This window comes from Corvus kubaryi, unplaced genomic scaffold (assembly GCF_017639235.1).
Source record: "Corvus kubaryi isolate FWS band 111438036 unplaced genomic scaffold, C.kubaryi_AGA036_p1.0 37398, whole genome shotgun sequence".
In the NCBI taxonomy this organism is placed as follows: Eukaryota; Metazoa; Chordata; class Aves; order Passeriformes; family Corvidae; genus Corvus; species Corvus kubaryi.
Window position 1 is genome coordinate 51,139,313 of NW_024581137.1, and position 17,142 is coordinate 51,156,454.

Here is a 17,142-nt window from a genome sequence, read left to right on the forward strand (position 1 = left end):
ACAAACTTTCCATTATTCAATTAAAGCTGGAGTAATGAAAATGCCTTTTTTTAAGTTGCAGGAGTTCTGTTCAGGGGCAAGTATAAAAAGTATCTTTCAAATTTCAAGTAGTGAAAGATTGCATGCAGTGCCAAAATAATTTCAAAAACTGTGTGTATATAAACAAAGCTCAAAAGAGGTAAAAGGATTTGATTTACATGGTGAATGTTTTTCAAACCTCTGCTCTGGAAGAATCTGCAGTTTGACCTGAAACTAGACTAACAAAAAGAACTGATGCCATTCAATGGCCATGACTTTTAGAACCAATTCACTGATATCTATCAAAGCTATTTTTCATCAGCCTCTCACTATACAGACCTATCTATACTCAGTGCTGTGTTTTGAGCAACATTGCAAGAATTCTGTCAAATACGAGATCACAAATTCTAAAAGCAGAATTTTATGAAGGACTGCTTGAATTTAGCAAGCTGGAGCTCTGTCATAATCATTATGACAGTTTCATGATGAAGATGAAGTTTATTTGCCACCAACATTAGCAGGACAAATTTATTTATAACAAATGCTTTAAAATGTACTGATAAAAATGCCTATTGATACTGTCAGAGCTGCTTGCAATTTGACAGATCAAATCTTATTTTCATTCTTAAACCCCATGAAGGAATGGTATCACCAACTTGCATTCTGTAGTGAGCAAATTGATTAATCCCCCTCTATAGAAATCTCAACTCTTGATTACACCTATCAGACGTTAAGCAGCATTATTCTAGAGTGACAACACTTGATAAATTCCCAAACCATTTTTCTCAGCCTTTGTGGCCCTGCTAGCTTGTATTAACCCTGATGAAAAATTAATTTTCCTTATCTTCTGTTAAACCCCAAAATCCAAATCCACCAAACTGGCAACTCTTTCTGTAAAGGTATTATGAAAACCTCTAAAAGATTAATTGCATGTCTTCAGGTGACATTAAATTAATTTCTGTACTCGTGACAGACATTTGATACTCCGTACTGAGAGGACAGATAACATTGTCAGGATACACAGAAGGACAGTGCTGCAGTGTCCCAGGGCAGCCTCTTATGAATTCTCCTTTCGATAAGGCCATACTTCACTGTCATTGGCACTGTTAGTGATCTTGCAGCCCACAGACCTCACTGCACAGGTTTCTATTAACTACCACAATGCTGTGTCTATCCATGTAATCTTTGTAAAGCTAATGCAAAATCATCCAACAGCAAAGGGATGCGCATGCTGGATAAGGCACTTAAAAGGAATAAATAAACTCTGGTTGATTTGTGTAAAATACCACAGAGAAGCAAAATGTTGTAATCTTTTTTTGAGCTGCATTACAACTCAAATTCTCTGTAACACGATGAAGACTTAAATCTGGCAGGGAAATCTCAGTCCAAAATGGTACTGTAATTGATTTCTTGTAAGAAAGAAGAAACCCCTCATCTGTTACCAGTTTAAGGCAGTATTTCTAGAAATTAGTACCTTTAAAGTATCACAGTAGCTTGGGTGAGGAAAACATCCTTTATGTTATTAAATTCATCTTTACTTTCAGGACAAGAGAAATTACTACTCGTCAGCTATATAGGTTTTCATAGGGAAACTTGTATTATACTGATACTGCAACTGACTGTAGTAAAAAGACAGAAATCTACAAAGACAGCTGTGATCCCCACGTAACAAAGAAATGTAAAGCAAAAACCACACAGAACAACACTGATTTTCATCTAATACATATGAGCATTTTTTCACCACAATTAGCAGAAATGCATATTAAAGGCAAACCCTAATAACGAGCTATTTCTCTCTGACTGGTGCTCCAAATGCTTTACCACTTTGATACAGCTGGCTGACAGACTGGGGAGCTGGGAATAGGAAGCCTAATCACTTGCCAAATATCCCACAACCGAGTGACATGACCAAGCACTGTTTCTGAACAGTTGACGATCTGTTTTCAATCTGTCAAATGCCAATGAGAAACACCTGGAGGCCTTTTTTTTTTAGGCCTTCTAGACCTTTAAAAGGTTCTTTTTTTTTTTTTTTAAGAATAGCAGTAGTTAAGAAAACTGCTCTCCCACCAGGATAGAAAATGCCACTCTCTCAACAGACAACGCATCATTAACAACTGGTTTAAGATATATTAATGGTCTAGCTTTGACTCAAAGTACACATAGCAATAAGCTACATCAGACAACAAAAGTGATGAAACAGCCAAATCATTCCCAGTTCACACCAGAGAAAAACTACACTTCTGATGCTGGTCAGTGATTTAGGGCCTAAAATTTTTGTATAGGCTGAATTTAACCCAAGCAAGAGCACACAGACTAAGCAATAAGTAAATAAATAAAATGCAGAAACAATTCCCTTCGTGTGATAAAGACACTGCTACACTGATTCAGTGAGCCATGATGTGATGAGTATCTTCTACGCCTAATGGTGTATGAAAAGTCAGAACTGCAAGAAGAAAATGTCTCATAGAAAAAAGCAGCTAATTCCATTTAATCCTATGTACTAACACAACTCTTAACTGAACTATCTCCTCATCTGCCTGAAAGAAGAACTAAGGCATGGAAAAGGACTGGCCAAACAGAGTCCCAGCCATACCCATGCTGCATGAAGTTTCACTGGGAGTGACAAAAGCACAGCTTGAATCACACTGAATCAGTGTTGAATCACAACTAAATGGTTTTTAATACAACCACCCACCAGCTTATTATGGAAAAAAAATTTAAAAAAACTATGTGTCAAAGCTACAGCAAAACCAAGCTTCTGGAATGAACATATCTAATACTCTCAGAAATACCTTCATTTTTATGTGTTGTCTGCAAAATATGTAACGCATATAAACAATGTTTTGAGCAAAGGTGCCTGGTTTGCTTTTCAGTTGGCAGCTTAAGAGGTTTTTTTGTACAGTGAATTTTAGCAAAGACTGGACATGCAGAGAATCACCAAGAGAAAAAGCTCCTGTTGGAAAATCTCAGCAATTCAAAACTTCTGATGGCCCAAAGCTCCTGGAGGAACACTTCCCAGCTGGACACCAGCTATGGCACAGAAAGCCACTACTGGATATCAAAGACCTGTACAACTAGAATTTCCCTTCTTATGCCATGTCTGGTCTTTCTAGTTCATGTTCCTTGAACCTTAAAACTACTGGCAAGTCAAATCCCTCTTGTGTCCTGCCTGAAGCTCCTGCTAAGTCTTGATAAAGACAACCCCCATTCCCTCCCTCCCTCCCTCCCTCCCTCCCCAAACACTCCTGACTCAAGAGCCAAACCTCCACACCGAAGGTCTAGTCCAAGTGGTCCAACCTTTTAACAGAGGGATGTGACTTCCCAGACTACTCAACTGTACAAATCTGCAAGCTTGCCTCCCTAGTTAAGAGACTGCATTTTCATATGAAAACTGACTCTCTCTGCAAAGCACTTTAGTGGTGTCACAGCTGTCTTTATCAGGAAACTGAGCTCCAAGATCCTCTGTAACACCAACATTGTACAGATATGAATTCTGCACTGTAACATTTACGACAGCAGAGAAACTCTCCTTTGAGACTTAACAAGAGTGACAAGTAACAAACGCTCTGCTTTCTAGATGTTCAGGAGCAAGCTGCACTCTTCTTCAACATACAATTTAAAAGTCTCCTGAGGAAAAGGAGAAACCTGTTCTGCAGTCTACAATAGAAAATGCTTTACTGCACTTTAGATCCAAGCTACCCATAGCAAAGTCAAATTCAGTTTAGGTAAAGATCTCTTCCCCCTTTCAACCACTTTATTAGAAGCGCATAAAATGTATTATCTGTATCTGGTTTGGTTGTCACCTTAAGTCTCACTTGCTAAGTGTGTCCACACACACCCTTAATATTTCCTTTTCCCAGTAACCAAATATGCCCTAAGAGTACAACACAGCCCACCTCCTGACCCTCAATCCATTAAATACTCTGTCTCTATAGGGACCATCCTCACTGAAGGTCTGGGGGACAGGGTTTATTCTCATTTTCAAATGTTCTTGCCATGGGCAGGGACACCTTCCACTAGACCAGGTTGGTGAAAGCCCCATCCAACCTGGCCTTCAACACTTCCAGGGTTGGGGCACCCACAGTTTCTCTGGGGACCCTGTTCCATTTCCTCACCATGCTCATAGGAGAGAATTTCTTTCTAATATCCAATATAAATCTACCCTTCTTCAATGTGAAGTCATTCCTCCTTGTCCTATCACTCCATGGCCTTGTAAAAAGTCCCTCTTCAGCTCTCTTGTAGCCCCTTTAGGAACTGGAAGGTTCTATAAGGTCTCCTTGGAGCCTTCTCTTATCCAGGCTGAACAGCTCCAACTTTCTCAGTCTGTCATCAGAGGGGAGGTGCTCCAGTGCCCTTACCAATTTTGTGGCTCCTGGACACTTTTCAACAGTTACTTACAACTAAGAAATGAATGTCCATTTGTGAAATATTTCCAGAGCAAAATCTTGCAGGCTGTGGCAGACAGAGTCCTTCTTCAACAGCATTTACATTAGTCAGAGGTCTTGCCCATTTTGCCATGGTATCTGGGCATAGATACGGTTTCTGCAGCTCGCTCAGCCCACTCCTAGGTGGGCATTATCCATGCCTCCTTCAAACAGGGGGATACAAAAACACCAATGCCATTCTCCCATTTCTTAAAAAGTTATGGAACCATATAGAGCAGGGGTTCCTTTGTCAAGGGTTGGGGGAAAGGGCTCCCTCATAAACTTCTCACACAAATGCCACAACTCTCAGTGTTTACAATTCCTGACATTTAGATGAAAGGGGCTAAAAAGAGCTTTCAAGTCAAATATTTTTAATTAAACTTGAACACATACATGCAAGTAGAAACAAGTACAAACATTAAGCAAAGTTGGTTGATACGGTTACATTATCAAACAAGAATCATCTCAATCAGTATCTTTTTTCCATATTTAGAACTCCATGTTCATCTCACACTTCTCAGTTACTTCAAATATGAACGAAGTTGTCCATCTTCTATTTCCATTTTGTTTTTGCAATCCAAGGACGTTTTTTGTGGCAGGCTTTTCAAACAAAAGAACTTGCCAGCTCTTTTTTCAAGCTCTTCATATGAAGCATTTCAGGTTTTCAGGAATTAGGATCACTTGTAAGATACTGCTTGTAATGCAACAGGGAACACCAAGATTTTTATGTATTTTTATGTAGAAATGTATTTATGAAAAAACCCTCATTGTGCAGCCTTCCACAGAGACAAAGATTGGTGTGTTCTTGGTGCAGCATAAGAACCAGCATTTTCAGGCCTTTGGGACAGACACACAGCTCTCTGAGCATGGCAGGACATTTTCTGGCTAGAGAGAAATCATCCAACAACAACATAAGATGACAATGATACAGAGAGTTTAAGATATTGTAGTTTCCCACAGAACCTCCAATTAAACAGAAAACATGTTCAGCATGTATTTCATATGACTGTAAGATATCTAAGGTTATAGCTGGTACAAACCTGTTCTTCCAGGACTAAAACAACTCTGGATATACTGACGTAAGGAGTTCAATTGCATTTGGTACTAGAACTATTAACAGAAAGATTGATCACAGAGCGCCCAAAGAGCACCACGAACAGCCAAAGTGTTAGAAAACATGACTCATCAAGAGAGAATGAAAGATATGAGAGCTCAGAAACAGTTAAGATATCTTTAAGAAGAGAGAGACAGGCACAAAGAGAGAGAAATTCTTCCCCATGTCTCTTCAAGTACAATACAAATAGTCAGAGATTCAAAATTACAGCCAGAAAATGTGATTTGGCCACTAAGAAAATTCTCCTAAATACACACATGTGATACTGGAATAGATGACCTAGGAAATCTGCAAAAATGAGATCTCAGAAAAAGGTTGAACAAATCTGTCAGGAATACTACTGAGTTTACCCCCCCTGCCCCCTTCAAGACAAATTATTTCAACAGTCTTTTCACCCTTATTTTCTATAATTTTATGATCAAATTTTGAAGTGATTTATTAGTGTTTCTTTCCTACACTCTCATTGACTTTATACTTACAAGTAACTTTACCATTGACTTCAGGCTCCTCAGCAAGCCAGGCAAGTCTCAGATGTTTTATTAGTAAAATTTACAAGTATGAATACTCAGTGAATACACTGAGCTCTTGTATCTGAAAAGGACAGCTCTGAGGAAATGCCACACAAATGCCACACAGGATCCATCAAAAGACATCTGGGCCTCCTTGGAAAAATAAAACCAAGAACAAAACCAAAAACAAACCAAAAAAAAATCCCTAAAATCCCGCCAAACCATCCCTCCCCCCGAAAAAAAAGCCCCAATCCAAAACCAAACCAGCAGCAAAAAAATTCCAAGTCCATGTGATAAAACACTGTCTCATTTTCCAGGAACATAACATTTAAAGGCATAATTAAAATGGAAAGATATTCACTTTACTGCCATTCCTGCATCATTTATATGTATATTAAAGAGGGATGGGAAAATCAGTATTGGGGGGAGGTGAAGGGTGGGATTTGTTTTAAAAAAAAAAAAAGTATCAACAGACAAAATCATTACTGACAGTACCTAACATGTCACACATGTTGGTACACAGACTTAGTCTGACATACTGGAAATGCTGAATCATTTTCTACTTTCATTTTCCTGAAGCATAAGAAGTCATAAATTAAGGCATCTTATGCATCAGGAAAACTGAACAAGTTAAAATATTCCTGGAATTTACATGGCAATTCTTACAATTCCAAAAGTAAAATCCTCTCACAAGATGAAAGACCATTTTATCTTCTAAGGACCCAAGCGGTATTTCCACCTGAAGGTCGGAGATCTTCGGCAGCACTGCTGTGTCCAGCAGCACAAACAGACAAAACTCAGCCTGGTAAACTTGAGCCTGCCCTCAAGAGAAGAAGCCATTCTCTTCTGACAGTATCTGTACTCCAGAGTTCTCACCAACACACCATACTCCTTAACTGGTACACAAAAACCATCACCAGCAACACAGAACCACTGAATCCTGGTTCTACAGATGGTCCTACTAAATTAGTAAAAGTCCTTGTTACCAGTTTCTGGTTTAGGCCAATTTGGTCTAGAGTTAGTACAGTTCTGGACTCGAGCAGCTCCTTCAGCTAAGAGCTCTCCAGTGGTGCAACAGGAGGGACTTGCCAGGCCTTCACTTGAACCCAGTGAGCTCCAAAACGGAACCTGCATTGTGTCTAATCGTGAGCCACCTCACTTGTACAAGTGTATTCAAACCACCTCTGCACAAAAGGGCCCAAGAAAGGAAAAGGCTACAAGGGATTATATGGAGAGCAAAGGCAGGGATGCTTAGCTGCAGGACAGAACCAGCACATACAGGTAAGGGATACCAGCAACCACTTTGCCAAAGGCAGGGAATTAGAGGAAGCACTATTACATGCCAAGGAGAATGGCTAGGGAAAATGAGATTTGGCTTTTGCTTTATATTTAGTGCTCAGGCAAAAGTTGCAAAAATAAATAAAGCATGTGGCAGGACTAAAGCAGTGGAAACTAAATATTATCTCCAGTCGCGCTAGTATTCGGAGTCCAAGCACCTTTTAACTCTTCCTTTAAATCCTGTCAAAAATGGACTAGAAGATTGTCTGCCCTGCTGCTCAGTGTTTATTTTTTTCCTTGTGTGGTCAAATAAAGTCACAGATTCAGCTTGTCACTAACTGATTAAAAATTAATCAACTATCTTGATCAGTGTTAACAGCTGATTGCAATGCTTGCTTTCGCTCTCCACAGTTGGAAGGAAACTTAAAATGCCCATGGCAACATGAAAACTGACAAAGGCTACATGTAAAGAACCTGCTTCACCTTGCTGAAACCTCAGTATCTGAAAGTTAAGGAGGACAGAGTAAATCTGCTTCTGTGCACAATGAAAGAGGAGTTACACATGCATTTAATGAAGCTCGTTGCTCTTGCTTACCATGAGACTTATCTGAAACAAATAATTTATGGTCTTCTGAAACAGAGCACTGTGATAAAACTATTTCATTGTGAATGCTACTGTGGGCATTGATAACTATTTGTTATGAGGAGCTGCATACAGTTGTGACTGGCATTGTTTTGTTCCACCACACAATAAAAGAAGTTGTGCATGACTCCTTTATTCACTTCTGCATTAATCACAAACCTGTCATACCTCTTGCAGGCCACTGGGATTCCTGCAGACATACTTATATATAAATATTTTTAGCTCAACAGAATTAACTTCTTTCAGCTTTCTGTACTTTATTCTTCTGTACTTAAGTTACCATGTCTGAGGAATTAGAGCTGACAACAATGTGACGTGCAGGATGTCTGTGTAGTCAATAATGCCATGTATGTTAATATTTGGAAAGACCACACAGTCATCATGCAATTCACAGTTCTGAGTGTATTTAAGTTTTATGAGCTGTAGAAAAAAGTTAAGAAAAACTCGTTAAGATTCTGGCATTTAAACTTCCTCCCCATTTCTACAGAGTAAAGCCTACCCTCCAAGCCCTTGTTCAGTCCGTTACACACTGTTTTGTTTTCCCAAATAATGCTACAAATAATTTAAAAGCATTCTTCCAGAAAAACACCTCCAATGTGCTGCTACATCACATCATTCTTTCCTTCTCAGCATAAACCCAAGGACAGACTTCACTCACTGACAACATGATCTCAATATGTCCCCTCATCTTAGTTTCTTTAGAGCCCTAACAAATTAACTTGTCTTTTCATTAAGACAGAAGAAATTTGATCAAGAGACTTTCTAACCAAAACCCCAGATTTTAAATAGTCACACTGTCCTCAAGACGATCATTGTGAGTCCTCCACACTAGTGCTCAAGGGACATACTGCAGATAAAAGACCCCTCATCAAGAGATAAGGAAATCTCATTTAGATGCAGAAGTGAAATGGTAATGTTTTAAACCCAGCCTCTAACAGAAAACATTCCCCTCCAACATACTGCTAAAATTAGTTTCATAACATGCTTCCCAAGAAAATAAAAAGAATCTTCCCTTGAGTACAGAATCACACACATCTGCACACAACTAAGCTAGGTGGCTTCACCTACCAAATAAGAAGGTCCTTTTTAACCAAACCTTAATTAAATACAGCCACCCAAACCCTTTTCGCTGAGCAATTATCAGACCTATCAGCCTTAAGCAAAAGGAACTCAACTGAGCTTTCAGATTTCAGTCTCCACGTTACAACTTAAAAGAAAGGAGTATTTCTATGTGATTTCATTGGTAACTGCCTGGCAGTAAAGTATTACAGGAAGCACTAATTTTTTAATAACTGCTAATAAATTACAGTTCTGAAAATATAATATATGGACTATTAGGTGTGCTAAACCTGTTACTTTCCTCACCAGCTCAGGCCCATTTTTTATTTTGGCGTTACACAGAGTCAAACACACAGAAACAAACCACGAGGAGACACAGAGATGAGATGAGCCTTGTAAACTTACCCCTCCTGACAACTTAATCACCCTGACTTTGCTGCCGACATGGGGCCCATCACTACCACTGTTTGTCCGCTGCATGACAGTCCTTTTCACCCCTGGCTTCTGCTCCTGGGGCCTCGCAGGGACGGAGGCCACTCGAGCCGCCTGTGGCGTGGGCAGCGCCGCTGCAGCAGGTTTGGTCTGTAACACTTTCTGTGGCGCCTGAGGCTGACTCGCAGGAACTGTTCTAGTTTGCCTCAGCTGCTTCACTGGCTTCATCTGCTGTCCTTGGTACTGCCCATCCCCTGCGCCCTGGGGGAAATCTGTGGGTTTGGGGTGGATGTTTGCAATTACCGCGTCTTGCTTTCTAACAAGGAGTCTGTTTTTCACGTTGTGCCTGGTCTGCAAGCCGGAGTGGGGGATGTAGGGGCTGCCATTGGTAGGGAACTCGGAGGAGTCCTCCTCGTGCTGCATGTAGGACTGCTGGGAACAAGGCTGCTGCTGCTGCTGCTGCTGCGCAAGTCTCTCCAGCAACTCTCTCTTCCTGGCCCCAGCCTGCTGCTGCCGTCTCAGCTCCTTCTGCTTCAGGATCTCCTCTCTCAGGCGCTTCTGCTCTTCTATCTTCAAACGATACAACCGAGTTTCTTCATCTTCGTCTGGATACTACATAGGAAAATACAAATGAATTTATAAAATCCTAAAAAAATGCCCAGCTTGGTCAAAACAACAAGAAATTGTTTCAGATGTTGTAAAGCTGTAACTCTGAAGAGCTTTTTACATTTTCCCTGATACCAAAGCAAGGCTATTAGTGGAGTGTATCTGCTGCTAAGGTTTATTTGCTATTCATTACAGACAAACAGCTCAGATCTGGCTTAGGACTCAGATATACTACTTCCTAGACAGAAAAGCTTTAATACCACTTGAGAAATCTGATCAGAATACTTAAAAAAAATAATAATAATAAAAAAAGTTTTACAAATTGGAACTAATTTAAAAGTTTCCAAAACCAATTAAACTATTAATATAATTCGAGATATCAAAATATGTTTCAAATAGAAGGTAACAATACAGAGGCAACCCACTGTCACACAGGTTTTATCTTGCTCTTTTCTGACAAAGTAACAAAAGGTAGGGTGGTAAATGACCTGAAAGGCCCTGATTAGAACTATTGATTTTTCTCACAGAATTTTCAGCCTGATCTCAAACTCATTTGTCACACAATAATTGGTTATAATGAACAGCACAAGTCAATCTCTCTGACCTTGAACTCATGCACTCTCTTCAGAATCAAAATGTTGCCAAATGCAGTGTTGGAATATTAATGGTATATAGAGAAAGCCTTTAATATTCCAGCCCTGGGCCCCTCTGAAAGTACTGCACACCATCAAATAACCTTTCTAAAGATTCCTCAACTCTGGCAGAACAGGTTCTATGAAAAGCTGTATAAAAATGGACAAGAATCAAGGAAATGCAGATTCTCGTCATCCTGGAAAAGAAATCAAATGCTTCTTGCAATACAATCACATATATTTTTCAATATTAGGAAAGGTACTTTTTAATTATATTACTTCTCTCTTTTCAACCACTTCAAATATTAAGTTAGACTTATAGAGAATGCTTACAAATGGTAATGAGCGCAACATTCTACTCAAGATGTATTAATCACCCCTAACAACAGCCTCTCTCTCTTCACATGCTGGTAAATGAATGCATAAAGAGTGTTAAAATATTTCTCAAAACCTGGGAATCTGTGATGAACCTTTATGTATCTTGCAGCAACTCAGTGCAAATGTTGTCAACACAACTGCCATTTATTGAGCATATGTGACCCAAATCTGTGACCTGAAGTTTTTGGTTTTGCTTTTTTTAATATTCAAGTGCTTTTAGTCCTGGTGCACCCTAGAATCCTCCCCAACCCAAGACAAAACCCAGCAGAACAGATTCAGCCGTAATATTGGTTTATGGATGTGAAAGCCCAGATTTGCACTCACAGCACCCAGATGCACAAATCCTGAATGCTTATTTCCTTCAGCTGTAGCTGCTTCTTCCCTGAACAGGTATTGACTGGGATTATTCTCACAGTTACTAAAAAACAGCTCATTGTCTCAGATTAGAAGTCTAATTAGAAGCCTAAACAATGGCTAAATAAGACTAACCAAATTGCATTTTTTACGATTTGTATTTATTTTTTAAGTATGGGTTGTAGTTCAGGGATGAGGTCTAACACAGTCCTTTGCATGAGAATGCTACATTTACCCAGAAGTTCTTATCTTTATCTATACTGTGTGGAACATGATGGTGGTGATTAATAATCACTGTGACAACTAAATTAGATGTCTGTGTTGATGAGAAACATACCCAAATATTTCATCTTATATTGACAACTAGAGATGCTGAATTGTAGAAAAAAATATAGAAAATGACCCTTATGAAATACAGGGAAAGATTAAGACCCTTAAGAATAGCTTGCAAAGGATGAGAAAACAGGTAAACTCCAGCTAGGATCTGCTGTTATGCAGATCCTGATGCAATTAATACAATTTTCAGTCATTTTCAGAGACACTAAGTATCACAGTTACTGAAATTGTCCAAAGAGAAAACTTGCTTCACTTAATGAATTAGTTTATTCACGCACTTTGGTTTAGATCATAATATTCTACAATTTATCTTAACAAGCCTGACAGATGCCATGAGCCAATACCAAGTTCACTTTTGGAGGCAGCTGTGTGATTTTTTTTTTCCCCCCTTATGTTCAACTGGAACACTGCAGCACAAATCTGCAGGCGACCACTTCTACCAGTGCCCCTTATTATCAAGGATTTGCCTGCTCATTCTATCACCTAACAAGTTCTGAAGGCCTTGGGAGATGTAGATCACAATGTGGTAAGCTCAGAACACCAACTCAAAGGTTACACACAGCAGCAGAGAGATGTGTACTTGCAGCACACTTAAATGAGTCCTGCCAGCAGACAAGGAATGAACATCCTGAGGGACTCTAATACATCCCTGCAACAGCCCTTGGACAGATACACTAATTCCAACTATGCCAGAATTAAACACAGAAAAGATGACTGACAAACTCTACTACCAACACACTTGCAGTTAGAAGAATGCTTAGCAGAATATTCACTGTCAGAATATTCAGGCAACTTGATCTCAAATATAATCCGTAACCTTCCTTTCTGAAACTCAACTCAAGAAATTAGCAATGATCCTAGGAAGTCAGTCCCTTCTTAAAGGGTAAGCTTGAAAATCAAGGGCCAACAGCCCTGAGGTTATATGACAACTGCAGATCAGTCTGTCAACAGGCTAGAGGTAGACCCATAAGCAAGTTACTACTACTGTTAAATTCTAAACAAAAATACCCTTGCAGCTAGAGGAAGATAATATAAAGGCCCTGTGATGATTAACAAAATATCTGCATTAGAAGTCAGGTTTAACTCAATTTAGTTGTACAATGACCCAACAGTACAGACTGAGAAGGACAGCAAACTCCTTACCAGGATGAAACAGGGGCAAGTAAATCCCCTTCTCCTCAGCTTTAAGAGCACCTTATATACACCACCCTAGAGAGTGGGGATATATATGTGATGTATAGTACATATAATGACCTACAGTATGTAATGAGGACATTCAGCATATGGAACAGGCAAGACAGGATCAAGATGAACACAGGACAATGCCTACTGCTAATGATTTTCATCCCATTAGTTTAATAAGCCCCGTATAGATTTCTCCAACAAACAACAGGATTGCCAAGGAAAAAAGAAAAAGGCAAGGCAAGCAAGCATTGTGCCTACAGAATCAACTGGGAGAAAGTACACATCCTTCAAAGTTCAAACCATTATAATTTTCACATCCTGTGTCTGGAAGCAACATTATCTGTAGGTGAAAAAGCAGAAAAACATGGAGCAGCCTTTTCCCCAGATAAACTATTAATCTTCAAATGTTTTGGGTAGAAAACTTCACAACATGAAGAAATGGTGCATCATGCAAGTACATGGCTCCTCCTTTTACAGGAGGCTAGAGAATACAAAAGGCCAGAGATGCACTTGGTTCTGTGGAGGTGGCTTTTTTTGTGCCAGGTTTTGAGAGTTTGTTTTCTTTTTCTTTTTTTTTTTTCAAGTGGAAATTCTCATCCATCTTTGAACAGCTTGAACACAATGCATGTCACTGAGATTTGAAGGCAGACTGAGCCTTAGCTGTAGGTTTCTCTTCTGCCTTAAGGTCCAAGGCAGCTTTGATGGAAAGCACCAAAAGAAAACGTTACAGGCTGCTTTTCTGAATCCAGCTGAAGGGCACCAGCAAGAGAAGCAGCAGTCTCACATCCTTCTTCTGGGGAACCTAGAATGGCACTGTGGACTTAGGAAAAGACAGCAAAGACACACTCTAAAACAAGGGATTAAACTTTCCATTGAAATTTTAGTCCTAGTATCAGTAGCTTGCTTTTTGTATAGTGAATTAAAAAGAAAATTTAAAACCCCACGTTTTTTCAGAGGTCTGCAGCATTAATTGCCAATTAATAGAACTAAATGCTGAGTCATAAGAACCAGACACTGTTAATGTTCTGGTTGGCTCCCAAGGAACAAAAAAGGAATCATGCAACCAGGCTCACTTGTGTGCCTCAGTAAAATGGGTGCAAGAACAGAGCACTCAAAATGGTTTGATCTGTGGCATAAACACAGATCTATTCAGCAGGCTTGCCTTTATTTTTTTATGCTGTAACATTAAAAACATAAGAGACTAGAATAATTCGTCCAAAAATTTATGCCAAGTGTTTGCAAAAGGTACAGCCAGAGCCAAATTGCATCATTTAGCTGCTTGTGTTCAAACCCACAAAATATCTGAATTAAAGGGTACCTACATATACACACTGTACATTTCACATTGCTGATAACATCAGCTCCTGAACCTGAGGAAGGTATGAGACACCCTACAAAGCACAGGTGCTGTACATCTTGGACAAACAGGGAGAGACTGAAGAACAAGGTTACAAGTTACTCCAAGAAGCACACTGCCCTCTTGCCAACTTCCAATTGGAAAAAAACCCCAAAACTTGTGATAAGACTCTTCTAAGCACAAGACAGGAGGTACCATTACAAAATTTTGGAAGACAAGCTATCTCAAATGGAGAAAAATCAAATTGAGTCATTTTCAATTTTTTAGGTAGCCTAATTCCAAAAAGATAAAAATATTCAGATACATTTGATCTAGTAATTTAATGCAGCAACTCTTTTCTATATTGCAAGCCTTGTTAAAAAAGACAGCAACATAAAATCTAGCAACTAAATTTTACAATTTACTGGATTTGGAAAAATGGTATATGAAGGTTTTCTTTCAAGTACATCAAGGACATTAATCCCAATATAAGTACTAACATCAGCACACCTATGATTATGCAGTGCTCTACTAATTTCCTTCCTGTTCTGAGCTCCAATATCCATTTCCCCTAAAGATATATCACCTTTCTCCATTCTCCCTCTTTAACCTCAAAAATGCTTAATACTGCCTTAATTCCTCTTATCCTAAGCTGACTTCAACAGGAGCAGCATTAGGCCCACATCATCCAGACTTTCCTATTTCAATGACAAAATGATCTTTCAGACTGAGGATATACAAGTTTAAATCCTGGGGAGTAAGAGCTATTCTGAACAGGCATTTAAGGTCAGTATTTTGCAGCCTCACAGGAACAGGAACACAAGCATTCCATTAATACACAATTTTTAATCTTCTAGTCACTCATGTTGCAAATCTTTCAATATCTATATTTAGGGTGAGCAAAACTTCTAACAGCCAATATTGTTATTTTTTGGTGCTTCCTGAATGATAGGCTGCTCACAAATACAGCCACTGACTCTTTAGGAAGAAAGATGCAAAGAGAAGTCTTAATTTTCCAGTTGAGGACACTTGCAAAATAACCTGCCCGATTCAGTTATGTGCCATACAGCTAGAAAAGGTGACAGAACTTAACTTTCTCATTGTCACCGAAAGCAAAAGAACAGGATGAAGTCAGCTAATTACCAGAAAAAACACACAAAAAAGACTGGAAAACATTACAATCTGCCTAAGGAGAGATATGTAATAACTTACATTACAACAACAGTGCAGAATAAGATTAAATGCTTGTAAATGAGCATTCTTAGTGCACCATTCCCATCTGTAGGAGTGACAATAAGCAGGAGCAGTGAACAAGACCTGCAGTGGCACAGCAGAAGTGGGACAACTGCTACTACACTGTTTGCAGCACCATCCTCTGTTCAGGTGTGCTTTGGAAGGAGAAGGTTCTGTTGTGCACACATTCACACTCTCCTAACGCTTGCCAAATTTGTCTACAAAGGCTTTACTAGGAGACATCATTTTTTCCAATACAACTCTGGTTTTTTATCCTGCTTTGCAAAAACTTGCATAAAACAGGTCTCAGATTTTTTTTCAATGACAGCTTTGACAGAGAAATAAAGAGAAAGCTTTATTTGTAATACACCAAGAATTCACACAAGTAAGATTAGTTCATTTGATAACCACAAGCTAGAGTGTGTTTAAAACGTAAAATGGAGACAACAAGATGACTGCTTTGGGGCTTTTTGTTTTTTTTTTTTTTTTCAGTTTTCTAGTTAATTTAATTAAAAATTTAAAAATATTCTTATCCTTTTCTAAATACTGCCAGAGATATTTTGGAACTGATGCTTTAATTTTCATATGACTACACTATGAATAACTTCAAGATGTTTTAGATGGGGAGGCCTGTGGCTGATTTTTCAAGACTTACCTTACTAGTGGCCTGAAAGACAGGGGCTTCTCTATGAGGCACTGCATTTTCTGTGACTGAGATTATTCCAAGAGACTGAATTGAGGGGAAAGAGATTACTTAAATATTTTTCCAAAAAAGGTGAAAATTAAAAGCTAAAAAACGGATTTTTTTTTCATTTCCATTGCAAAGCCAGTGCACAAGAGGTGAAACACTGGTAGCTTTGGGTTTCTTCTGTGCCTCATTCATGGAAATTAGTTATGACCATCCCTAATTCAAGAACAAGATGAAAAGCTAATCATGAGCAGCTTAAAAGGAAGACAGCATTATCACAATTAAAGCTTTCAACAGTTGTTGAACAAAACCTGGTCCTTGAGACAAGACTCATGGTTAACTGCAACTATAAAGATTTACAGTTCTTCACAGAATAGCCTGACAAAGCACACAGGGTGTATTTAGCCATCATGCTCAAGATAAAGAGCACCATCAGTCCAATCCTACCCACTCTCTCCAACCAACAGAGCTCCCAGAGTCTTCTCTAGCTGCCAGGAGACCTGTGCAGGGAAACGGTCATCTGTTCACGCCACACAATCCAGTGGAGCTGAAAACACTGGCATCTCATTTTTTCAATTGTGCAGAGTACCAGCAGAGCAAACAGCATCACTTTCTCCAAAATGGAAAACTTAAAAGCATCTCCTATTGTCCCTCACACAAAAAGGTTTCATAAAAGGGAGAGTTTCTTTTTCAAGAGAAAGAAGCTCCACGGACAGCACAGCTATGAACTCCTGCATGAATGCTCAAGGCCTAGTAGAGACTGAACAGCCTAAAGGAAAACAGCAAGAGAAAGACAGCTCTCCAAATAGCCTACTTTTTTCTTTTGAGGCATACAGCATCATACCAAATGACAGAGAAGAGGCTTTCAGACTTAGAAAGAGTAAGACTTAGAAGAGTAAGATCACCTGAAAATAAAA

General features: G+C 39.1%; 1 protein-coding gene across 5 annotated transcripts in view; it reads right to left on the bottom strand.

The window, feature by feature from the left end:
* The window catches only part of RBM33 (RNA binding motif protein 33), a 94,865-nt gene that overhangs the window by 24,171 nt on the left and 53,552 nt on the right, over positions 1–17,142 (bottom strand). For 4 of the 5 annotated variants that reach the window (XM_042044395.1, XM_042044396.1, XM_042044394.1 and 1 more), the window contains exon 15: positions 9,451–10,089. In XM_042044395.1, the coding sequence (XP_041900329.1) occupies positions 9,451–10,089 (639 nt within the window). Of the gene's footprint in view, positions 1–4,796; positions 5,328–9,450; positions 10,090–17,142 lie in introns of those variants that run through there. The other variant, XM_042044397.1, reaches the window with a different exon arrangement.